The 24,010-nt window shown below is 50.6% G+C and overlaps 5 protein-coding genes across 6 annotated transcripts in view; 3 read left to right on the top strand and 2 right to left on the bottom strand.

Moving 5' to 3' along the window:
• LOC132471572 (myosin regulatory light chain 2, skeletal muscle) overlaps window positions 1-24,010 on the bottom strand; it is a 261,626-nt gene that overhangs the window by 30,089 nt on the left and 207,527 nt on the right. The window lies entirely within an intron of this gene.
• rusf1 (RUS family member 1) lies at window positions 1,005-5,519 on the top strand. Its single transcript, XM_060070441.1, has 14 exons — window positions 1,005-1,367; window positions 1,474-1,551; window positions 1,668-1,782; window positions 1,861-1,906; window positions 1,997-2,029; window positions 2,169-2,274; window positions 2,500-2,601; window positions 2,872-2,942; window positions 3,112-3,296; window positions 3,898-3,955; window positions 4,045-4,109; window positions 4,396-4,545; window positions 5,163-5,228; window positions 5,334-5,519. Exons 1-14 carry the CDS (start codon window positions 1,215-1,217, stop codon window positions 5,417-5,419), a joined length of 1,314 nt encoding a protein of 437 aa, XP_059926424.1. The 5' UTR covers window positions 1,005-1,214; the 3' UTR covers window positions 5,420-5,519.
• On the top strand, window positions 8,330-13,754 carry elob (elongin B). 2 transcript variants are annotated; one of them, XM_060070793.1, is made up of 4 exons: window positions 8,330-8,472; window positions 9,462-9,596; window positions 10,276-10,384; window positions 12,235-13,754. In XM_060070793.1, the coding sequence occupies exons 1-4, from the start codon at window positions 8,470-8,472 to the stop codon at window positions 12,345-12,347; spliced, it is 360 nt and encodes a 119-aa protein (XP_059926776.1). In that variant the 5' UTR covers window positions 8,330-8,469; the 3' UTR covers window positions 12,348-13,754. The 2 variants fall into 2 exon arrangements, with proteins under 2 accessions (XP_059926776.1, XP_059926767.1); XM_060070784.1 differs by lacking the exon at window positions 8,330-8,472 and adding an exon at window positions 8,738-8,767.
• LOC132471252 (uncharacterized) lies at window positions 14,070-16,107 on the top strand. The gene is made up of 3 exons (XM_060070403.1): window positions 14,070-14,635; window positions 14,750-14,990; window positions 15,204-16,107. The coding sequence occupies exons 1-3, from the start codon at window positions 14,333-14,335 to the stop codon at window positions 15,929-15,931; spliced, it is 1,272 nt and encodes a 423-aa protein (XP_059926386.1). The 5' UTR covers window positions 14,070-14,332; the 3' UTR covers window positions 15,932-16,107.
• si:dkey-66i24.7 (uncharacterized) lies at window positions 16,026-18,994 on the bottom strand. The gene is made up of 2 exons (XM_060070619.1): window positions 17,565-18,994; window positions 16,026-17,188 (listed from the first exon to the last, which is right to left on the bottom strand). Exons 1-2 carry the CDS (start codon window positions 17,809-17,811, stop codon window positions 16,593-16,595), a joined length of 843 nt encoding a protein of 280 aa, XP_059926602.1. The 5' UTR covers window positions 17,812-18,994; the 3' UTR covers window positions 16,026-16,592.

Here is a 24,010-nt window from a genome sequence, read left to right on the forward strand (position 1 = left end):
GCAGTCTCCTCTGTGTTCTAAGACCCAAAGAAGATCAGACTAACTCTTTATAATCCAGCTCTCTGTGTGACTGGCTTGGTTTACAAGTGTCTCATTATCAAGTTGTTGCCATCATGAAGACAAAGCTTCGCAAGGGGAAGGTTCAGGAATGCTAAGCAGCATATTATGAGTAATGAATGACTCATGATGTCGTCTAGGAGCCCCCTCTATTCTTCTCATGGCCTACAGTTACTAACAGCTATAGTTAGCGTTCACCCAGGCTGTTTGTGTTGGCAGGTGGGAACTAAAGTCATTTAAACAATGGTGTTATACCAGGTGCACACTGCCTACTTTATTTATAGTATGTGCTGTCGGAATGTCTGTTAATGTTTACTTTTGATTTTAGTATGTGTTTTATTAGTGCAAATATTAGTACAAAGTACACATTTGCTGAAACTATACTTAAAAGAAACAATAACAGACTTCAACGAGATATCACTTAAAATGAACTATATGTTTTGAACTATGTACATATCTTTCAATAAGGAGGACTCTTTGTAGAGGATGTAAAAATATTGTGTGTCCGTTCTTCATTTGTTGACCAAATCTTCATACTCCTTATATTCCTCACCTTTTCCTCTCTCTCTCTCTCTCTCTCTCTCTCTCTCTCTCTCTCTACCTCTTGCTCACCCTAATAAGCTTATTGCATGGGAAACAAACCTTTACATTAATAAATCAGGTGAACAATAAAGAGGTCGAAGCATAAAAAGTTGAATACAAAATATATATCAGATATTAGAATTTCTCACACATGCGCGCGCGCGCACACACGCACACGCACACGCACACACACACACACACACACACACACACACACACACACACACACACACACACACACACACACACACACACACACACACACACATGGTCCAGTCTAATCTTTGATTTCCGCGCACTTTTATTGGTAGATCCTCCTTGAAACGTAACCAATGTGGAGCTGCTAGGTTAATGACGCAGACGCCAGACGGGCAAAACACGGAAGTACGGCTGAGCAGGACCAGACAGCAGCCACTGTCTACGCCACGTAGCTCTGCGAATCTGGACTTCTTGAAAGTGTCTCACTGCAATTTATCACCTATTGTTGCTTTGCTGATTAAATATATGCATGCATACATGTATGCACTTTTCACATATCCGACCGTGAGCCTCAGGGGATCATAAACGATCAATAAATGGAGGGAAACAGACAGGTTGTCCTAGCCACTGAGACGTATGGCTCTGGAGAGTCTTGGGAGTATGTGGCTCAGGACGGAGCGATGGAGAGGAGGAGGGACGGCCGCGACGGGGCGTCCGGAGGAGGGAACTATGTGATCGGCGTGTTTAAAGTGAGCAGCATGCACATCTTTCCCTCAAATCTGTCGTTGTAAAACACATATTCGGCTGATTCAAGTACAGTCTACACGTGTACACAATAGATCCCGCTCGTTTCAGAGTGTGTTCCTGCCTCAAGGCTACCCGGAGAGCGTCAGTGCAGACTACCTGCAGTATCAGTTCTGGGATACAGTGCAGGTATGGTAAACGCCAGTCTACCGCACACACCTTTCAATCATACAAGTGATCGACTTCACGACACTGTCGCAAACTGCCCATTAACGTCACTGATTGAACGACCCTTCCAATAAAAGGCGTTTGCCAGCTCCCTGTCTGGGACCCTGGCAACTCAAGCCTCGCTAAGAGGAGTGGGTGTGGGGAACCAAGAGGCCACCGTCGCCGCTGCCACGATCACCTGGTTACTAAGAGGTGATAACCCATAACACCACCACATTTATTGGGTTTAAAGACCGATTGTCTTATTAATTCAGTTGTTTTCTGTGGTAGATGGAACTGGGATGCTGGGAAGAATCCTGTTTGCCTGGCGGAAAGGGTATTTATTAAGGCTATTTGTCATAATATGACATGTTGTTGATAATATGGAGATGACTTGTGTCATCCATCCTTTTGTTAATTTCCTTAGGACTAAGCTGGACTCTGAGGCCAAAATATGGAGGTAAGTTAAAAAGCAAAAGGTACTACTAATAATAATACTGTTATAGCATTTTTTTAAACAGTTGTCATGTCTTCATTAAAATAGCCTACTCTTGAGCCCAACGCAACCATTTCAGTTCTTTATCATGGTACTTCGCCAGGCTCTTCGCAGACGTGCTCAACGACTTTGCAATGTTCATGGAAATCATTGCTCCAAACTTTCCGGCCTCCTTCACATTGATTGTGTGCACTGCGGGAATATTCAAGGTAAGAAGAATCCAAGACTGTCATAACCAGTGCCATCACCTCAGTGTGTGTGTGTGTGTGTGTGTGTGTGTGTGTGTGTGTGTGTGCGCAAGACCGTAAAGCAATTGTTCAAATATTACAAAATATAAATATTTACATAGATTGAGTGCTGTAGCTAACTCTATGTGCATCGAACGTTTGTGGACTGCTGTATCTGAATGTCTCATGGTTTGGTGTCTGTCTCAGTCGATCGTGGGCGTGGCCGGGGGGGCGACCAGAGCTGCTCTGACTGTTCATCAGGCCCGCAGAGACAACATGGCCGACATCTCTGCTAAAGACGGCAGCCAGGTGCCTTTGTTCAAATCCACATCATAGAACCTCCATGTTTACTGTGGAGTAACAAAGTAAAGTTTGTAGTGGCTTGCACACATAATAGAAACCATGAAATAGATAGATATAGTTGTTGGTAAATATATCTATATATGTGTCATGTTAATGCTTTTTGTTCGTACAACTATGTATGGAACAATAATGAAGTATAGTAGGAGCATATTACTGAAGAAAAAAGATCACGAGCCAAGTCTGTGAAGTCTGTTAACATTTCTGTTTCCCTGACAGGAGACATTGGTCAATCTGGCCGGACTCCTGATCAGTTTGGTATTAATTCCCCTGGTCACCGACAATCCTGCGTAGGTATCGCACCACATCTCTAGAACAACGTTAGGGAAGCTCTTTCCCCATACTCACCCCTACGTCGCAAAAGTTTACAACAGGCAATCGAATGTAATTCATGGATCAAGCATCAAAATCGAATGCATCTTTCGTCTTTCATCTCTTCCGTGTCTCCGCTCATTGCAGCCTGACCCTCAGCCTCTTCTTCCTCTTCACCGCGCTCCACCTCTTCGCCAACTACAAGGCCGTGCGCTCCGTTGTCATGGAGACCTTCAACGAGGCGCGGCTGTCCATCGTGCTGCAGCAGTACCTGAGGGACGGGCGGGTCCTCAGCCCGGCGGACGCCAACCGCCAGGAGCCCGTGTTCCTGGGTGAGAGGGACACACTTCAGTTCCTTTTTTATTTGCACAGCCCTTAATCACAGGTACAGTCTCAAAGGGCTTAACAGGCTGTACGTTTGTGACAGCCCCCTGAACCTCAGCCCAAGAGAGCAAGAAAAAACTCCCTTAATTAGCATGGAAGATATCTGGAAAAGGAACTTAAGAGTGGGGGATCCCTCCTTCAGAGTGGGGGTTCCCTCCTTCAGAGTGGGGGATCCCTCCTTCAGAGTGGGGGTTCCCTCCTTCAGAGTGGGGGATCCCTGCTTCAGAGTGGGGGATCCCTCCTTCAGAGTGGGGGTTCCCTCCTTCAGAGTGGGGGATCCCTCCTTCAGAGTGGGTGATCCCTCCTTCAGAGTGGGGGATCCCTCCTTCAGAGTGGGGGTTCCCTCCTTCAGAGTGGGGGATCCCTCCTTCAGAGTGGGGGTTCCCTCCTTCAGAGTGGGGGATCCCTCCTTCGGAGTGGGGGATCCCTGCTTCCAGGGAGGATGAGGAGTGCAATGGGTGCCAAAATTGACATACATACATAGATACAGGCAAACAAACAAAACCTGAGACCTGAGTTCCCTCTTTAAACGTGGATCTGGTTTTTCAGACTTCAGGAGAACGGCGTCCATCAAGTATGGGGTCCGGCTGAAAGACGTCGCCCAAAGGTATCGTAACGTACTCCGCTTCACTCCGAAATCCTGACGCTGTGCAGACATTGAAGAACCTTTCAGACTTTATGACTGTTCCCCTCTAGCCAGGAGGAGCTCCAGCTGGCCCTGAAGAACAACAGCAAGCCGTACCTCCTGGGGTTGAAAAACGGTATGTTTGGTTGTACAATTGTTAGTGCTTGGCACTTGTTGCTTTGAACCTCCTCAATGTACCGACACCGATAAATTGTTGTTGCTCTTTCTAATGAAAATAATACTATACTACTACTATACTACTTATACTATACTACTATTATTCTAGGTCGCTATGGATAAAAGCGTCTACTAAATGCCCTAAATGTAAATGTTTGTGGAACTGACTTCTCCGTCCTGGCCCACAGGTATTGCACCATTAACAGGTCTGTGTTTTATGATGACCGTGTGTTGGTTCCTTGCAGGCTGCGTTTCTGTGTGTTTGGCTCCACAAGTGTCGGTGTGTGACCAGCTCCGCGCGGCGAGCCAGGCCCTTTCTCTCCGGAGCCTGCTGCAGCTCTCCCCCGCGGAGGAGAGCGACGCTCCCAAGAAGCTTCTGACGTTAAAAAGCCCATGTGAGTCTGATGCTGCTTCCCGCGGAGTTCATGCAGACGCTAGGCGGCTGTCCCTCAAATAATGACGAGAGCGGGACTGTGACAGTAGACAGAAAACGAATGGCGACGGTGTAGGCATTGCCTTCCAAAGTTAAAATATTAACTTTTTTGCCGTCCTCCGTAACGGAATTCAAAACCGGATCTGACGTAGGAAAAATATGTTAATAATTTTGGATTGTACGACTTTCTAGTAACGTGCATTGCTAGAATAATTACTTAAATTATTACACTAATATTCATATTTCATTCCAATCGTTGTGAAAAATATCCGTCACCATAGCAACGTATCTCCACACGTGTTCCGCTCTGCCGTCCTGGAATTCCGTCTGACTTTAGTTTGTTTTTCCCGTGCGGTCCGGTTTGGAAGGTGTCATCCGACAGATGTCTGCCGTCCGTCTGATCCGTCTGATCCCATGAACAAACACACAGCGCCACTCACACTACAGCCCTGATTGTAGTGTGTATTGCGTAGCTGTATTGCATAGTTAAATTATAAATCTGTCCGTCAAGCTATATGAACAGTAGTGCTACAAAGGCGTTGCCCAACGGGACACTAACGACTTTATTATCTTTAAAAGGTCCTTGGGAAATGGTTTGCAACAGCCACTCGCTAATGGACCGGATGTTTGAGGCGTTTCTTAAGGGTGAGTCATGCTGCAATGATGATGTCTACAGGGATTTTTTGGTATATTTGTCTTGATTGCTAGGATTGATGTTGATTGCTGAATCTTTCTGCTGTAAACCTATAGGTGTTGAGTCGGCTGGATGGCAAACACATCGTACTCTGCTGGACTGGGATGAGTGGAGGGTGCAATGGAAATCGAAGACCAACTAAGTGTTGATTTATGTACTTTTACGTTTTCAACGTTCATTCTCAATTTCAAAAATATCCTTTCTGTAACTTTTAATTTTGTACAAATAAAATGCAAATCATATTTAATGATGGTCTGTGTTTTCCCATGTATGTATTTTAAGAACCTTATAATTTGTAAGAAGAATAGTGACTATAAAATGGCCAATGTTGGGTCATGTTCTCCTAAAATTACTTCATATTTACTTTATCATCTCCGATACAACTAGTAGGTACAGCATTAGACCCGCTTATTTTTGGCTAGCATTAGACCCACTTATTTTTGGCTGCATACATGAATAGACCACGTAAACTCTTCATAAAGAGATATATTGCGACATTCAAACATCTGCAATCACTTGTTAAAAACTGATTTCACTGAAGTAGCGTAACATAAGTATAGCTGTTTGATCAGCCTGACACTAGGGGGCGCTGTACCCCATGGTTTAGATTTCATGAACGAGAAGGACGAAGAAAAGGAACACTAACATCCGTTCGTTGGGTAAGTTATGGATGGAAACCTCACAGGAGCCACCAGGTTGTTTTGTTTTTCAGGAGGATGTCTGGCTGCTGGGTGGCTGTGACGGATCCACAGCTGCTGCAGACCAACAGCATAGATTCCTTTCCCCGGTTCTTCCATGGGGGGTACTGCCGTCCACAGGTAACACACTGCCGGCCACAGGTAGCACACAGGTGGTGAGGTGGGGCAGCTGCGAGAAACTATTTGTAACTCTTTGATCACATGATTTTGTTTTTGCATTTCACAGGGCATTCACTGGGCCCCGGATGACCCATCCCATGTAAGTATTGGACTTTATAGCCTACGACAATAGTAAATCTTAAATCCTGTCATGTTTGGTTCTTTGTGTTGATGACAAATTACATGTTTTATAGATGGACTGTAAAGATGCTGAACACTTAATAAAGGTACAAACACATTTTGGATTCCGTCCAAAAATGTGCATTTCGTTTTAAAGAAATTTGTGATTTTACTTTTGAGTGCTAAAACTTTCCTCTAATGCCATTTTTCCTCATTTTAAACTCAAGGTAGAAGCCCCATGGGAGTGGCTGTGTCTGGAGGTCCTGGGCCCCATGCCCGCCACCCGTAACGGGCACCGCTACATCGTGACGCTGACCGACCTCCACTCAAAGTGGGTGGAGGCCCTCCCCATGCGGGCCTGCGTCTCCGCCCAAGTCGTCCGGCACATGGTGGACATCGTCCGGCACTTCGGCTACCCGCTCGGGGTGCTTACCCGACTTCCCCGGGCCTTAGTGCAGCAGGTCAGCCACCGGCCAATGGAAACGACCATCGACAGAGTCTCGTATACGTCATGATTTAATAATGTGTGTACCGGGTGTTTCTCTTTTATTTGTAGATCAACATGGCGTTGAGAGAGCCACTCTCGATGTCGTCCTCGCTGTTGATATTCCACCAGAAGACCGGCAGCATGGATCTCGCCACACAGAGAGCAGTGGGCAGGTGGGCTGACCATTAAGATGAAGATGTTTCAAGGTGGGGGGGGTAGGGGGGGTGGGGGGGTAGCTCAGGAGGCAGAGCAGGTCGTCTGGCAGCTGGAAGGTGGCTGGTTTGATCCCCAGTTCCTCCTGGTTAAGTGTTGAGGTGTCCCTGAGCATGACACCTCTCCCTGATTGCTCCATCCCCGGCTCCCTCGATCCCCGGCCCAAGCCGGGGATCGAGGGAGCCAGGGATGAAGCAAAGTCTAACTATTAACCTTCCGGTTACAAGGCAACCCGCTCTACCTCCTGAACTGAGCAATGCCTCAATCATCATCGGTCAGGGGCCATCTCCCTGATGGTGCACTCTGCTCCTGTGCCCTGACAGGATGGTGGGCGAGCTGGTGCAGGACCATGCAGCAGACTGGGACGTGTTCCTCCCAGCACAGGTCTTTGGGCTGTGTCTCCAAGAGCACTCCACGACCAGGAAAAGCCCCTTCTCAGTGCTCTTCGCTAAGGAGGTGGAGCCAGTCAGGACGCCCAGACCGCTCAATGTAAGGGTCTTCATGTTTTTTCAGGTTTTCATGAAGACAGTGGGTACTGTTTCGACTTTGGAAAGTGGTTAAAATGACCCACACATGAGGAACAGACCTAGCCACCAGCCGAAGCAAGCTTTTCAGCACTGGATCCATTTAAAACAATTTATATTATAATGATTAGTTGGTTTGCTAAATGAGGATGATTTTGGTCTGTTTTATTTCAAATGTTGATAATTGAAAAACGATGTGTTCATTTTTTTCTGTACTTTCTCCTCCAGTGCACTTCCAAGATCCAGAAGAGTGTGTTTGTGGTTAATTAGTGGTCAAAGCTGTATTCGTTAAACCTTGTCCCAGTTGATCTGGGCACCGGAGTTGTTCCGTTAATTTAACTTTGTGTGTGTGTGTGTGTGTGTGTGTGTGTGTGTGTGTGTGTGTGTGTGTGTGTGTGTGTGTGTGTGTGTGTGTGTGTGTGTGTGTGTGTGTGTGTGTGTGTGTGTTGAACTTTGAAAGTGTGCTGGTGACATTTGAAAATAAATAACGTTTTACCGATTTAATGTGTGTTCTTTCTAAGCACCACAGACCCATGCAATAACGCTGCAGTACGTCGAACCATGTCTGTACCATTAGAATAATACAATGTACCTAGCACATTACAGTAATCCATATTTCAGTCATGACGTCCAATATTGGTTGTACCCAACCTACAACAGGACAGATTTAAACCAATACAGTATGTACAACAAACACATAGCCTTACAGAAAAAATAAGCATGGAAATAAAATGTGTATTTTACAGTTAGGGATTGTTTTCCCAATTATTTATATCATAAAAACGCATCTAGAACTCCTTTCTGAGCGCGTCGGTAACTTAACGATAACAACTACAAGGAGAAGTAAAACTGAACACCATAACTAAGTCGACCCCTGCCCACACTTTCCTGGCCCCGGCAGCTGCGTGCGGCGGCCAGCTGTTGTTGTCCTGTCGCGCAGCGTGCTGGGAGAGCAGCGGAGGCGGAGCTGGCGTGCAACCGACCCAGAGAAATGGTGAGTGGGCGAAAACATATAAGCTCGTCGTTTTCGGGGGCTAATATCCCCCGTGTCTGATGACACTCGGAGCGCTTTGTGTTTTTCGAATCGCTAACATGTCCTCTCGGTGTCCGCGGTGAGGGAACCGAGTCCGGCCGAACCCGAAACGAGCCACCGCTGACTGTGGAGGTCTTTGTTTAGCGAGCTAATGCTAGCCGTCTGGGTCTCTTCCCCGCTAGCCGAGCGACAGGGCTGTAAATAGCCGGCTTTATTGTTGATTACACCGGCCTCAGCGGCCATGGTGGGGCTCCAGGTAAACGTGTATGTCTATAAAAAGTGGTCATTATCCGAACAATGGCAACTCTTGGAGTGGATCGGGGGTGAGGAGGATTGGGGAAGTTGGCTCTGGGTGACATAGCTGCTAGCATTCGGCTAACCAAGCCTCTCCTTAGTCGTCTGTGTTTCAGCTGCGGATCAGTTCCTGTTTCAGATGTGAATCTTACACAAAACAACACAATCAGCCACGACACAACCACTGTGCTGGTTGTTAACTGCGTGTGTCTCTGAACAGGCCGACAACACTTGTGTAGCAGCTAGCTGTCGGTTAGCGGCTAGTTAGCCCCCCCCCCTGACGTGAGCGGGTCATCACCAAGCATGAGATCATCTGACACGGGAATAGACCGGCTGCAGGTCCGGGAAATTACGCCACTGCAGTGGTTATTATAAAGTTTAAAGTGATTTATAAGCGGTACCTGACACTGCTCGGTTGGCTCATGCAAAGCTGTTAAAGGGAATGAATGCCCTTGTTGTGAAGGGGAATTAAAAGTAAAATACTCAAAAGTGAAAAGCGAAGTGAAAGAAGTATTTCACCAGTACCCTATCCCGGTCTGGTCCCCTGCGTTAATCAAATGCTGTTATCTGATGTGTGTGTGTGTATTCCTGTCACATGAACGCTGTCGGTCTATTGCTGTCATAACGTCTCATTACTACCCATCGTCTCCCAACAGGATGTTTTTTTAATGATCCGACGTCATAAGACGACCATCTTCACTGATGCGAAGGAGTCCACGACAGTATACGAGCTGAAGCGCATCGTGGAAGGTATTCTTAAGAGGTCGCCAGAGGAACAGAGGCTTTATAAGGTGAGGTCCGGTATGCCTGAGTAACTGGTGTAACACAAGATCCTGTCATGAATGGTTGAAAGTTGTTGCTTTTGAATATGATGAAAGAAAAAAGGGATCATCGACAGCCAGCTGCTGTAAACATCTATCTTCTGATGTTTCATGTTTTCTGATGCATAGGTTACTTGTTAAACTGACACCAAGGGTAGATGATGCACAAAGAAACTTCGTGCTGATACTGGTATCAAATATCGACCCCGCCTTTGGCAACACACCAGTTTCAACACACCAGTTTGTTAATATATCAGGGCCTTAACTCTGGTCCAAAACTTGGGCCCATGGCACCTCCCAGATCGGGTTCAGATTACAACGTCAATGAAATCAGCTGATTAAACACTCTATTGTATTTACAGTAGGGGAACCACATGACAGATCCTCTGGTTTCCTGTATATATATATATATATATATATATCATTATAGTTATTGCCCTCAAACGTGCTTAAGTGTGGATTACACATGATGAATGTCAGCCCTGAATGCTTCTTGTTGTTGTTCCTGCCCATATATGAATCGGTACGGTCAGGATCACCGTGAATGTATTTGACTGCTACCTTTTCAGCACTCTCTTCGTTGAGTGTGGCACCGACCTGAGCCGTCTACTGTCTAACAAAGCAGCATTCTCCCCCTTGTGTGCGTCAGGATGACCTGTTGCTGGACGACAGTAAAACGCTGGGAGACTGTGGCTTCACAAACCAGACCGCCCGGCCCCAGGGTCCAGCCACTGTGGGATTAGCATTTCGTCTTGGAGGCAAGTTGATGACCATCATTTGTTTCCCCGGTGATTTTGTGAGCTGGAGGAACGACGATAGGGCTTTAGACGGGCGAACTGAGTCCAGTGTAGGGAGCACATGAACGGTTTGATTATCAAACATAAGGTGACAATCAACCACACAAACCTGCTACTGATGTGCACGTTTCGTTTGCTAATGTCTAGGGCTGTGCGAGTTGATCAATTTGAATTTTTACTTTAATCATGGTCCCCATTTCTACCAAAAAAATATGCCTCTCAAACGAATGCCTGGTTGTACACTACAGTAAACCACTAGCCGTGCTTCCGACACTCCACATGAAGTTGTAAGAACACATGTCGCTCGCTGTGTGGAGTCGTTATACTCTTGTCACCCCCGCAGAAGGCTGGAGACACGACTACACTGGACTTTTACCACTTCCCAACGTGTAATCAGTCGTTTGTGAGCAAACCATACTCACGCATGGGTCCTCATGAAAACACGTTTATACTTTGTGGATACGTTGCAGAACAAACCTTTAAATGCACTGCTCGTGGAACATTGTCAGTTTTAACCACTGAATCCGTCGTTGTTTACGTCCGTCCGTGGTTTCAGTGCAGAACTCCAAACATGGCAGCCCTCTGGGTGCATCGGTTCAAACAGACGAAAAGACACGACATGTGGATTTGAATGTTTGTTTTGCAGTTTATCGCAAGGTAACAGCGTGTTTTTCAACGGGACAGGTTTGCGAGTATAGTGAGCAGCAATAACTGATTTAGACTTTGGGAAGTGATTAAAGTCCAGTGTAGTTTTGTCCCTAGCCACCTGTGGTGGTAACAGTGATAAGTAATGGTATTCATACAGAGTCCAGCAGTCACGTGTGTGTGTGTGTGTGTGTGTGTGTGAACTAAATTAAAACAAAAACTTGAAATATAGAACTGACCACCATTGCAGCGTCTAAACATTATTGTATTATTCCCAGGTTTCAAATTTAATTTTCTAATACCTTTGTAGATATTTATGAGATCTGAATTTGGTATTGATTGGTCCAATGCTTATCCCTAAATCATGATTTGCTAACTGAATTGGATTTGGATTGGACCACGGGTCCGTTGCTTGGCGAGACCCTTTAGAAACACAGTGATGTGCCGTACCAGTCCCCCTTTAAACAGGCCATATCGTTTCACCACGTTATTCCTGTGAGCAACGACGTCGTGCATCACAATGAGATTGGCTGGATGATCTTGAGTTATGTGTGACATACATTCAACCCATGTCATTAGTGTGGGAATAAAAATGTGCCTAGTGCATCTTCGCTTTAATATGCATTGAGTTATATGGTTCAATATTCCATAATGTATATTCTGCGTTGTTCACTGTGTTTAGCCCTACTTTGTTGGTCCGTCTGTTTACCGCTCTGTTCACTCTGCGTTCAGCGCTCTGCGTTCAGCGCTCTGCGTTCAGCGCTCTGTGTTCAGCGCTCTGCGTTCAGCGCTCTGTGTTCAGCGCTCTGTGTTCAGCGCTCTGTGTTCAGCGCTCTGTGTTCAGCGCTCTGTGTTCAGCGCTCCGTGTTCAGCGCTCCGTGTTCAGCGCTCCGTGTTCAGCGCTCCGTGTTCAGCGCTCCGTGTTCAGCGCTCCGTGTTCAGCGCTCTTTTCACTCTGTGTTCAGCGCTCTTTTCACTCTGTGTTCAGCGCTCTGTTCACTCTGTGTTCAGCGCTCTGTTCACTCTGTGTTCAGCCCTCTGTTCACTGTATTCACCCCTCTGTTCACTCTGTGTACCCCTCTGTTCACTGTATTCACCCCTCTGTTCACTCTGTGTACCCCTCTGTTCACTGTATTCACCCCTCTCTCCCCTCTTGGCCTCCTCAGATGACTCGTTCGAGCAGCTGCGGATCGAGGCGTTCTCCAGCCCTCCGGAGCTCCCCGACGTCATGAAGCCCCAGGACTCCGGCAGCACGGCCAATGAGCAGGCGGTGCAGTGAGGGGCCTGGCCCGGGGGGCGGGGCCTCCATGGGGGGCACATGAGGAAAGGGTGGGGGGGGGGGGGGGGGGTGTGGGTGTGTGTGTGTGTGTGTGTGTGCACATAAGGGGGAGCTTGTGGTGAGCGGTTTGGTCACTTTGACCGGCTCATGGATCTTCAGCAGTGGGAGGGGGGGGGGGGGGGTCACAAATTCAGAATGTGGATTCATAAATTGGGAGCGTGGGGGGGCGAGGGGGTGTGTGGATGGAGGGGGGGGGAGGGCAGGTGTGGTCGGAAGTCTCTTCATTAATCCAAAAATAGATGAACGCATGCTAAACACAAGCTGGCAGAATCGTCTCGACACTGTCAGACATCCATGGGGTGGTGGTTGGTTCGGGGCCGGGGATAAGACGTGTACCTCTTATTTAATTATTTCTAGTGTTTATTTAGAGTAGGGCTGTTGTGGTCTTACTTGTGTTTGATTGTTTTTCGGAGGGAGTACATAAGGGGGAATGAGTGGGATGTGTGTTTTTTTTTTTTTTTCAGTTTGGTTTTCATGTCGTTCTTTCTTTGTGTTTCTTTAATAAAATATTATGAAGAGTTAACATTTCGGAAATATTGTTTTGGACTGGTTGTATGTGTTGAACCTGTAGCTAGAGTTTGTGAAATTGTGTGTTTACTAGTCTCACCCAAAATAGGTCATGTGCATGGATTCAATCTGAAATAAAGTGGACACAGCCGCTGGCTCTGAGCTCATGTCGACGGGAATGTGTGTAACAGCTCCGAGCGCAGACCCGAGTTTAACCTGGCACTGTTTTTGATTGTATCAATGGTTTCCGTTTGCCTTGGTTTCCTCCCTTAGATTATGGCTATTACAACGTCTGACCCAAGTCCCTCATTTGGCCCTTTGCTTCCCCATGCTATGTCACGTCAGATCCATTCAGCTTCTGCATGGACAGCAGACACACACATGGCTTCATGCAGACACACATGTCTTACAAGCACAGGCGAAGTCGGTGCTACTGTGTACATTGCTTACCAGTGTATTGGAACACCTTACAAAGTCTCATGCATTTGATGGGGGGGCTTTCAAGACGTCTGCAAAGGCCCCCCTTCCGTTTATAATTTTCTCGTTTTTGTGTTCTATGGTTGTTACAAAAAGCTGTGCCAGACAAAACGAAACGCATTAACACCCCCAAGATATACTCTTTTTGTATTATACCCTTATGTCATTTTTCTCTTTTAAACAAGCCAGAAGGAGGATATGAAACAAATTTTTAAGTAAACAAAGACATTTAATTGAGGGCCTAGATGTGGAAAATCATGGCAGTATAAGCGAAAGACTTAATTTAAGGAGCATTAAAAAAAACACATGATCAAAGCTGCACTTGTAACGATTTCAGTTAACATTAAAACAGCTTGTTTTTCATCCACTGTTATGTTGTCTTTTTACCTTTTGCAATCGTTGACCAATTTTAAATTGTATTGATATGAAATAACCTCAGTGAAGAACTTAAATTGGATGTATTCTATACCGATTAGTTCACTACGTCTGACTATAATGGTTACATATTCAAGGTATATCTAGAGATTACACACTAGTTCATCCATCAAAAAGAAAACCTTGTCCTAACAATCAGGCCCATGCACATGCACTGAATCCCAAATCAGTGCATGTGCAGGACGGGTCCAGATCAGGAATCCCCGTTCTATCACCTCCAGCTCTATGTCTGAGCAGTAGGTCCACGTTAGAGCAACCCGGAAGTAAACATCCCAACGTACTTCAACTTTGGTTCTCGGCTGTTATGAATCCGGTGTCTTTGTACCGATTGAATGAACGGAGTGGTATCGATAACCTGCTCTTTCTGGCATGTTTCCCAACCCGATAAGCTAATGTGCTGTTCTGCGAATTAGCCTAGTGAGCTAGTGAACGGACAAACACTGCGGGGTGCTTCTGGAGATTGGAGATAGAACTGGAGATATTGTGAATGGTGTGACCGTGGTCAGATGGACTTGAGGGACTTTGTGCAGTCTGCAGGCAGGGCAGTGCTGGAGATGGTGGAACGGGAATGGGAGCCTCTATCCCAGACCGAGCTGGAACAACGCCTGGACCAGGCGGTCGAGGACATTCTGGAGGCTGACCTCGTCGCCAAGGTCCAAGCTCAGCCACCCGCGGTGTATGTGCACCTGGTGCAGGCTGCAGACCCACTGGTGCTACCAGCAGAACCAGTTAAATCCGCTCCATCCGAAGAAGAGGAACATCTGTCCCTAGAGACAGAAGAAGACCCCGTCGATAGTTACGCCGTTAAGGTAAAGACCCCGGTCTGAGCATCTCATTGGCCAATGCCATCACTGCGGTTAACCCCTGTGAACATCATTTATTGTGTTTCCTCTCTCTTTTTGTCTCTTTATCTCTATCTACAGCACATTACAGAACTCCTTCAGAACTCAAAGTCCCACTTCAGCAGGTCGAGGCTGGCGGGACGCGCCCGCATCTCGCTGTCCCACACGGTGCTGCTGTCACTCACCCTCCTTTCCAAGCGCGTCAGCTACCGCTCGGTCTCCGGTCGCTTCCGCCTGGAGAAGGGAAACATACACAGGATCTACTTCTCCTTCTGTGAGCGGGTCAACCTGCTGCAGGACGAACTGATCCGATGGCCAAGCGGTTCGTTGTTTACGTCGTTGTTTGTGGATTCTGTGACCATTCTTTCTTCGTATAGTTCGAAATCATTGGGAATAAAGTGTATTCTTTCAGTGAAAACGCTCCAAGGACTCCAACAACACAACATTAACAATTTCTCGTAATCAACATTGATAGAAATGTATAATGGTAAATACTAAGAACAATATTCTCTCGCTGTCCCCCGTTCTCCAACAGATGAAGAAGCCGGGGACCTGCTCTGTCCTCTCTACTCTCTGCTTGGAAAGACCGGCCCTGAGGAGGTCCCGGGTGCGCCCCAGGTCCTGGGTATCCTGGGCCACACCCGGATCCCCATCCGCCTGCCCATCGGCAAGCAGAGCGTGGACAGCCCCATGCCCGAGGTGAAGCGGATGAAGAAGGAGGCGCACCCGGACTCCTGGTTGAACCTGGAGCTGGTGTGCGACCGCAGAGGCCGCTTCCTGCACTGCCACATCAGCCAGGGGTCGGAGACGGGCCGGGCGGCGGAGCTGAGGGACCGGCTGGGACGCCCGGCCCGCCCGATGCCCCCGGGGTCCTGCCTCGTGGCCCGAGCGGGCTACCCGCTCACAGAGCACATCCTCACCCCCCACGGGCCCCCCGTGGGGCCCAGGGAGGCCCTCTTCAACAAGACACTGGAGGCGTACTTCAGCATCCTGGAGCAGGCGGTGGGCAGCCTGAAGGCCCGGTTCCAGCGGCTGCGGTACCTGGACATGGGGAACTATGAGAGGGCCAGGGCGGTGGTGCTGACCGCCTGTATCCTACACAACGTGTTCCTGGACTTTGGGCCCCTGCTGGAGGGAGAGGCGGACGCGGAAGAGGCCGGGGTGATGGAGGAGGAAGAGGGGGACGTGGACGAGGAAGGGTTAAGGAGACGGGAGGCCATCATGGATCTGTTGTATAAAGGACTTGAATCGACGTGTGCGTGACGTTTTGTTGTGGGTGTGTGTGTGTGGCTGATGAGGGTGTTTATTTGATATGTAAATGTTTTTTATGAAACATTCTACACCAACTCTTTTGAAGGAATTTCAAAAAAACATGACTTTATATACAAGGAGTTTACGTTACAACTGAAAAATTAAAATAATTTAACAAATAATGACCAGTCAGAGAATGGCAATTCATGAGTCCCAAAGTACCTTTTTATTCGCATGGATGTTAGCATACTCGATTCGATTTTCAATCGCAACTTACCTCTACGAGGACAATTCTCCCCATCTTCTTAAGGACAATACTGCAGCACATTGCATTCGTCCAGTGAACCCTTTCATAATATCCACATTTTTACAGTTAAAAATGCTATCCCACTTCTGTACAGACCGGCACTAAAGTATCTCCACGTCGATTTCCCCGCTACGTCCAGACCTCCACCCAAACCCCTCCATGTGTGCATGGGGACATTGTCTTCCACGTTGTTGCCTACACATGGGTGTAGGCAACTAACCTAATCCCCTACCAACAGCTACTCAACTCATAGTTCGTTGAGAAGCTAATTGAGAGAAGGCTGGGCAGGTGACTGTTCCCTCTTTATATACAGTGGTGAATCCACCAGGGATGGAGCTCTCCTGGGATGTCGAGTTTAAGTTATATCTACGGTCCCTCCTTCACAAACGGGTCACCGTTCTTCTGAGCCAGGCTGGAGATGGCCTGGGCCAGGTTGTTGATGGCCTCGATCTTCCTCTCCTCCAGGGCCTTCTGCTGGGCCCACATGTTCATCTTCCTCTCCTGCAGCTCCATGTACAGCTGGAGGACGTCCTGCGGTGGGCGCGGCCCGCCCCCGGCCGATGGCGTGGGCAGGATGGGAGTGAACCTCTTACTGGCGATGGCCTTGCCCAGCTTGGTGCCGCAGAGCCTGGCTCGGCGCTGGGCCTCCACCTCCTCGCGGCTCTTCCCCAGCACCTCGTGCATGGCCTTGAAGAACTCCCAGTGCACGCTGCCCTCGCCCAGCCGGCGGGCGCGCTCGGCGTTCTTGCGGTACGTGGCCAGCATGTTGCGCCACTTGAGGTCGCACTCGTAGGCCTTGGCGCTGACCTCCGAGTCGGCGCTCTCGCTCAGCTTGGCGTTGATCTTCTCCGACACGAGCTCCCACAGCTTCTTCTTCTTGCAGACGGGCTGGTCGAAGAGCTGGTCCATCTCCAGACGGATGTGGACCAGGTGCCACGTGGCCTGCAGGGTCCACACGAACTCTGATCGTGGGGATAATAAAGAAGATTGAATTTGCTTTATGTCAAGGGAAGAAAATTTGAACTTTACTTGAAACTTACCTGAATAGTTGATATTGTAAAGCTATTGCCAGAACATTTACAAAACTAAAGTTCTTAGTAAGTCTGACATATTATTTTGTTTTTGTTTTGTTATTTGACAATTAGTATAACGTCTAAAACAGAAAAAGCAATCATTGGTACAACATGTATGCAAAATACATGTGAACAGTTATTTTCTTGGGAATTATCACATTAGCGGTTAATTTCTCCATTATATGACTATATAATAACACACCAAACATCCCACAGATACAGTGACTGCAATCAGCTCATTAAGGAGTAGATGAAAGCTACAAACCTGCTTTTGTTTTGTCAGTCTCAAGATTCTGACCCATATTAGATACCTTTCCCTCCACCTCAAGACCATCTGTAACAATGCTGTCGATTATCTCCATGTTATTCAGTACGAGTTCTACCATCAAAGTTGTTTGTTTTGACTCACTAAATCTATCGGAGAGTTTAACAACCTGTGTAGGGCAGCGATAGCTCTGTCGCATTGACCAAAGCGATGAATATAACAACCTATATAATAAGTTATGGTCCATGTAGTTCTTTTAGAGTATCGCTGGCGTTTGATTTAATGAATTCAGCCGTTTAACTAAACTACAAGTCTATGTACACGTCAAGTTTCTCGCCGTACTATACCGTTATCTTTGAAGGGACATGTAGTTCTTTCAGTCCAGCGATCGCACGGCACTACATGACCCGGGCGTTTCTTTTGGACTACAACAACCATGATGTTTATTTAACTAACCCATCCCCCATCACTCGCTCCCTCCCCTGGTCGGTTCTCTGTTTAGTTGCCTGGCTAAAGATGGCGTTAGCGGCTAGCCAAGACGATTGCATTTTGTTTCATACAATTTATTCCGCCACATGTATAATAACATTGGTCAAATAGATCTTAACGACTTATTCCGAAGTGCAAAAAATGTAATCCGTTTAGCAAACGCACCTACAATATGCAGAATAACGCGTGCCTGACCTTGTCACCATTTAGGCCTGTTTTTTTAGGAAGTCCACCGAAGCCACCGGGACTCCATCTCCCGTCGGCCCCAGCGAGGGCCCTGTCAGGTGACACCATTTCCTCTTTCGTGCTGGTATATGTAGTTTTTTTCTTGTATCGGAACCACGCTTTATAAATAAGGGAATTCAAATGGAACTTATTCGGTTTTAAATAGTTTTATTAATGGTCTTGGCCCTTCTAAATTTAAGTCCTAATGATCTTCTGTGGTGTTTGTCTTCGTAGTGTGAAGAAAAAATAAACAATAATCCAGATCCCAGCAAGGACGTGGGATCATGGCAGCGTTACCAGTCCAGGGTAGCTGCAAACCGGCCCGAGGGTCGGCTTCGCACCGGGGCGCTTCTTCGACATCGCCAGAGTCATCCCTGACCTGGTGTTTGTCTCACCTCTCAAAACCCGTTCCGAAACCTACAGAGGATCCCGGGATCTGCGGCACGGAAGACGGCGGCGGTAGAAAAGATTCGGAAAGCAAGCGGAACAAAGCTGCTCAGTGGCGAGCCCTGGTGGCCATCCGGACGCATCACATCAAGGGGGGCACCAGCGGTATCTCCCGATTTAGAACTCAGGGTGGGCTCGGCCCTCTGTTGAAAGTTCTCAAGGACCCCGAGTGCTCCAGAAAGACTTTAGACCTGGCTCTCAGTATACTGGGTAACTGCTGCACAGAGTACGCGACAAGGGCACAGGTGAGAGAGAGGACAGGTGTGGTTCAAAGTGAAGTTCAATGCTGCTGTAGGTTTGAGGCATTATGGTAAATATCATTTCATCCCTTCTTTGCAGGTTCGTAAGCTTGAAGGAGTCGTCATTGTGGGTAAGTAGGAATAAATAAGACATCAACATGTTGAATTCGCTCTGTAACTTATGTTTCTTACCAAATACCAATGAACATTCAATATGAAATTTGGAACATACCCGACCAGCTGTGTGATCTTTCCTGATCAACGTGAAAGCATTGCTAAGCAACAGCTGTGTGAAAGGACTTCTTGTTCTGGCCAAACTGAAGCTTAACCCGTCCCTTGTTCTCGACCATCTCAGTGGACATCTTGAAGAGGAACGTCACCACGGACACGGTGCAGAACCGGGCTGCGCGAGCCCTGGGGAACCTGGCCATGGACCCCCAGAACTCGGCCCTCATCCACTCCTCTGGTGTGTGTGTGTGTGTGTGTGTGTGTGTGTGTGTGTGTGTGTGTGTGTGTGTGTGTGTGTGTGTGTGTGTGTGTGTGTGTGTGTGATGACTTCATTGGGGAATTCAGAGGGAAATAAGTATAGAATTTCACTTTTAATTCCATCTTACAATGTGAACTCATACTTCCGACACTCTCTTTCGCTTTGGTTTTGTATCCTTTCGACAGATGCAGATGCACTGTGTTTGTTTATATCGGATGGGAGAACGTATCGCGTCTACTGTGTAATCGATGATTTAATCGTAGCAGAAAATAATTCGGACCCAAATCAATACTTAAAAAAGTCGTTGCTTATACGTCGTGACGGGTCGTTACTCAGCCCCCCGGCACTCACAGCGGCGCCCTCCCTGTTCCAGGCGGCGTCCCCCTCCTCCTCCTCTGCCTCTCCCTGTTCTCCTCCTCTTCCTCCCCCAGTGGGGCTCCGCCCCCCCCCTCGGGCCCCCAGCTGGAGTGCGCCCAGTCGGCGGCGCGCGCCCTCCTCTACCTGGCCGACACCCACGCCAACCGCCTCTCCCTGCTGGCCCAGTGCGCGCTCTCCTCCCTGGCGCCCCTGCTGGCCGCCGAGCTCCCGCTGGCGCTCCGCCGCGCCGCCCTGCGCACCGTCCACGAGCTGACGCGCGGCTGCGGCGTGGAGTGCGCCCGCGAGGTGTCGCGCTCCGGCGTCCTGGCCCCGCTGGGCGCCATGGCGACGGGCGCGGCGGCGGCGGCGGCGGAGGGCGGCGGCGGCGGCGACGAGCCGCCGGAGGAGCTGGCGCTCAAGGCGCTGGCCAACCTGTGCTCGCAGGGCTGCCTGCGCCCCCTGGTGGGCTCGCTGGACGTCATCGGCCGCTTCTCGGCAGAGGCGCGCCGCGAGCCGCTCAGGGCGCCCGTGTTCCTCAAGGCGCTGTGCCTCTGCTGCAAGGAGGCGGTGAACCGCGCCAAGGTGAAGGCGTGCGGCGGGCTGGAGACGCTGGTGGGCTTCCTGGGGACGCACCGCGGCCACCCGCTGGCCCGCATGGCCATCGTGGCGTGCGTGGACTTTGTGTACGACGAGGCGGCGCTGGAGCAGCTGCAGGAGCTGGGTCTGGTGCCGCTGCTGGTGGGCCGGCTGGACGCCCTCGCCCGCCAGGAGGAGGAGCAGCAGCAGGAGGAGGTGGAGGAGGCGGAGCCGGTGGCGGACCGGGCGGAGGCGGGCCTGACCGCCGGGATGTCCCCCTCGGAGATGCTGTCCTCCTCCTGCTTCGAGTCCTTCGACTTCCCGTCCCTCGACGGCCGCAGGGAGGAGGCCCGCGACCAGGGCCCGGGCTCGTCCAGCTTCCTGAGCCTCAGGTTGGTAACCCCCAGGGGCTCGAGGCACCTCAAACACAAGACGTAGTGGAGGAAGGACCGCCTGGAAGGCTGTGATGGAGCTACAAACACAAAAACAGCAGATCAACTTTGATGTTGATAATAATGATAAAACATTCGATTTTATCGATTTTTTTTTTTTACATTTATTTAAAGCGCTTTTGTAAATACTCAAACTCTAGTGTATCACTGTCAATCATTAGGATAAGGTGGAAATGGTTTCCATGGCGTTGTCTGAACGTGTTTGAGCGCCTCTCTTCCTGGTTTCTGCTTCGCAGGTCATGGCTGCTCTCCGAGGGCCTGATCTCCTCCGAGGGAGATCTGGTCGACGCCCCGGGTGCGGCCGAAGGGGACTGGAGCGGTCTTCATCTCCCTTCCTCCTCCTCCTCCTCCTCCTCCTCCCCTCAAACCCCTCTCCCCGCCCTGCCCTCCGCTTCCCCCACCGCTCCTAAAAGCTCCTCCCTCTCACCTCCCTCCTCCCTCTCCTCCCTCTCCCCGCCCTCTTCCTCCTCCTCTTCCTCTTCCTGTCCCCCGCCCTCCTCCGCTTCCTCTTCCTGTCGCGCCCCCGCCTCGGCCCAGCAGCCCGAAGTCTCCCCCCTGGGGGAAGCCCCCGCGCCTCCCTCGACCCCCTCCCCCTCCCCCCCCCCGCCCCTCCCCCCCAGACGCCCGTCTCCCCCTCCAAGTTCTCCCCGCAGCGCAAGCGTCCCCGCGTCCACCCGCCGCCCCGCCCCTCCCCCCTCGGCCCCGACGCCCCTCCCTCTCCGTCCCCCCCCACCCCCACCCCCACCCCCACCACCCCCACCCCCACCCCGCAGCGCCACCACCCCCCCCACGGCCGCCACCCCTACCACCCGGAGCCCTGGGCGCCCGAGTCCCCCGTGCTGCTGCTGCTGTCGCGCTTCTCCCACGCCTCGGACCCCAGCGCGGCGCTCGTGACGCCGACGGCGCTGCGCGGCCTGCTGCGCTACGTCAGCCGCCACCGCGACCCCAGCAGCCGCTGCTTCCGCATGCTCTGCCGCCTCAGCTGCAACCCCAACTGCCTGCACGCCCTGGTGCGCACCGGGGCGCCCGCCCTCATACGGCACCACCTGTGTCGACCGGCGGAGAGAGGTGGAGGAGGAGGAGGTGGAGGAGGAGGTGCTGGAGGAGGTGGTGGAGGAGGTGGTGGAAACAGGCAGACGGGCAGAGTGAGGGCCAAGGTGAAGCAGCTAGGTAAGCTGGGTTCCACGTTAGCACGTTAGCACGTTAGCCTGGCTAATGCCTCGTTGGTGTTGTTGCGCTTGCGTCGGATTAGCTTCCCATTGCTTGGTTAGATTGAAGGCGAGCCACCTTCCAAGCCATTGCTCGAGGTAGTGCTAGCCATAGCTCTCGGTGTGGCTAGTCATTGCTAGCCATCTCTTACCGAGAGCCTTGAGACTCTCAGTAAAGACTGTTGACGACTTTGAGCACGATTCTAGACCCCTACCTGCTTCCAAATGACATGCGTCTGTAGTAACTGCTGGTTGATGTGCGTAAAAGCATTTGCTAAACACTAAATGGTAGATTGCAATAGGATTCATAAGTGTAATTTATTATTGTTAGTAGTATATTGGGAGATTATTACTATTTGTACCTGCAAGTATCACCACACCACATGTTAGCAAATGCTAGTCATGTTAGCATACGCTAGTCATGTTAACATATACTGGTCATTTTAGCATCCCCTTCTTGGCTACACCATGTCTGCTGGGTGTTGTTGTTCACTTTGGGGTCTCTCTCTGTGTCTCCGCGGTGCAGGGCTGGCCCTGCTCAACAACATGCGGGTCCAGAGTGAGTCTGCGTTCGGCTCGGGGGTGCTGGCCCACGCCATGCTGTCCGGCTCGGAGCCCGACAAGATGAACGTCGCGCTGTCCCTACCGCTCATCAACAGGTGGGTGGGAGGCCGCCGACGACGTCGATCATGTTAGCATTTGCTGGTCACGTTAGCATATGCTAGCAATGTTAGCATACACTGGTCATGTTAGCACATGCTAATAATGTTAGCACCACGAACGATTATTAGAATCACGTATTTGTCATTGCCTCTTATTTAATTTGATTTGATTCTTAGATCTGTACTTTCTCTATTTTATTTTTCTGTGCTTTTACAGTTGGCACACAGCTGTTTCCATTTCCTATGTGCCAACATTGCAGAAAACCAATCTTTTGAGCTCAACGTTCAGCTCTTGTTTTGTATTGACTTCATACCGTCTCGCCTCCAGCAACAAGGCGCTCCTGCGGAAGCTGCTCCTGGACAGCGGCGGCCTGGCGCTGGCGCTGCAGCCGCTGGGCTGCCCCGCGGCCGACGGGGGGGGCGAGGAGGAGGAGGAGGAGGAGGAGGAGCACACGGCCGAGTGCGGCCTGCTCCTCCCCAAAGGCTTCAGCTCCTCGCCGCCCGTCGGCGGCGCCCAGCTCCACGCGCTCTACCTCTCGCTCCTGATTGGCTGCCTGTCCGGCCTGCTGGGCGGCGGCCGAGCCGACGCGGGCGGGAAGCCCCCTCTTCCGACTCGCTCCGGAACGTTCCCGGATCGGATCCCCGGGAACGCCGAAGACACGCCCCCTCCTCCGCCGAAGAAGCCCCGCCTGGACTGCCTGTGTCCGTACCGCGACGCGACCTTTGACCTCCTCTTGGAGCTGGACGACGGCACCAGGCTCCCGGCCAATCGGGAGGCGGTGTCGGCGGGCTCGGAGTACTTCCGGGCCCTGCTGGGGGGCGGGTTCGAGGAGGCGGCGGCGGGCGGCGCCGGCAGAGCCATCGCCATCCGGGACGTGAGCGGCGGCACGCTGCTGACGGTGCTGCACCACCTGCACGGCTGCCGGGTCCCCGCCCCCGCCCAGGAGGAGGGGGGGGGCGCGGTGCCAGGTGTTGGGGGCCCTGGCCCGGGAGAGACTGGGCCTGGTCCCGGGGACGGACGCGGCGGAGACCCCGGACTTCCAGGACTCCCCGCTGGGCGAGGCGATGGTGGGCGCCTGCCGCTTCCTGGTGCCGGAGCTGCGGCGGGAGGCGGAGGAGCTCTGCGTGGAGGCGCTCCTGGCGCACGCCGCGGCCCCGCCCCCCCTCAGGGACCCCGGGCGGCCCCTCGGGGAGACCACCGACGAGGGCCTTGCTCGCCGCGCCTCGGGCCTGGAGCTCAGCGGAGGAGCGGAGAGCACGCAAGAACCGAAGCGCCCGCGCCCGCGCCCGCGCTCCGCGTCCGG

Source organism: Gadus macrocephalus, chromosome 2, assembly GCF_031168955.1.
Source record: "Gadus macrocephalus chromosome 2, ASM3116895v1".
NCBI lineage: Eukaryota > Metazoa > Chordata > Actinopteri > Gadiformes > Gadidae > Gadus > Gadus macrocephalus.

Coding starts and splice junctions, on each gene's coding strand:
- elob (XM_060070784.1), top strand. Junction 9,597..10,275: donor AGGAACAGAGGCTTTATAAG/GTGAGGTCCGGT, acceptor TGTGTGCGTCAG/GATGACCTGTTGCTGGACGA. Junction 10,385..12,234: donor ATTAGCATTTCGTCTTGGAG/GCAAGTTGATGA, acceptor TGGCCTCCTCAG/ATGACTCGTTCGAGCAGCTG.
- rusf1 (XM_060070441.1), top strand. CDS start 1,215: ATGGAGGGAAACAGACAGGTTGTCCTAGCCACTGAGACGTATGGCTCT. Junction 2,602..2,871: donor CTGCTAAAGACGGCAGCCAG/GTGCCTTTGTTC, acceptor TTTCCCTGACAG/GAGACATTGGTCAATCTGGC. Junction 3,956..4,044: donor CTGAAAGACGTCGCCCAAAG/GTATCGTAACGT, acceptor GTTCCCCTCTAG/CCAGGAGGAGCTCCAGCTGG.
- si:dkey-66i24.7 (XM_060070619.1), bottom strand. CDS start 17,811: ATGGACCATAACTTATTATATAGGTTGTTATATTCATCGCTTTGGTCA. Junction 17,189..17,564: donor GACTGACAAAACAAAAGCAG/GTTTGTAGCTTT, acceptor CCCCACGATCAG/AGTTCGTGTGGACCCTGCAG.
- LOC132471252 (XM_060070403.1), top strand. CDS start 14,333: ATGGACTTGAGGGACTTTGTGCAGTCTGCAGGCAGGGCAGTGCTGGAG. Junction 14,636..14,749: donor TCGATAGTTACGCCGTTAAG/GTAAAGACCCCG, acceptor CTCTATCTACAG/CACATTACAGAACTCCTTCA. Junction 14,991..15,203: donor ACTGATCCGATGGCCAAGCG/GTTCGTTGTTTA, acceptor GTTCTCCAACAG/ATGAAGAAGCCGGGGACCTG.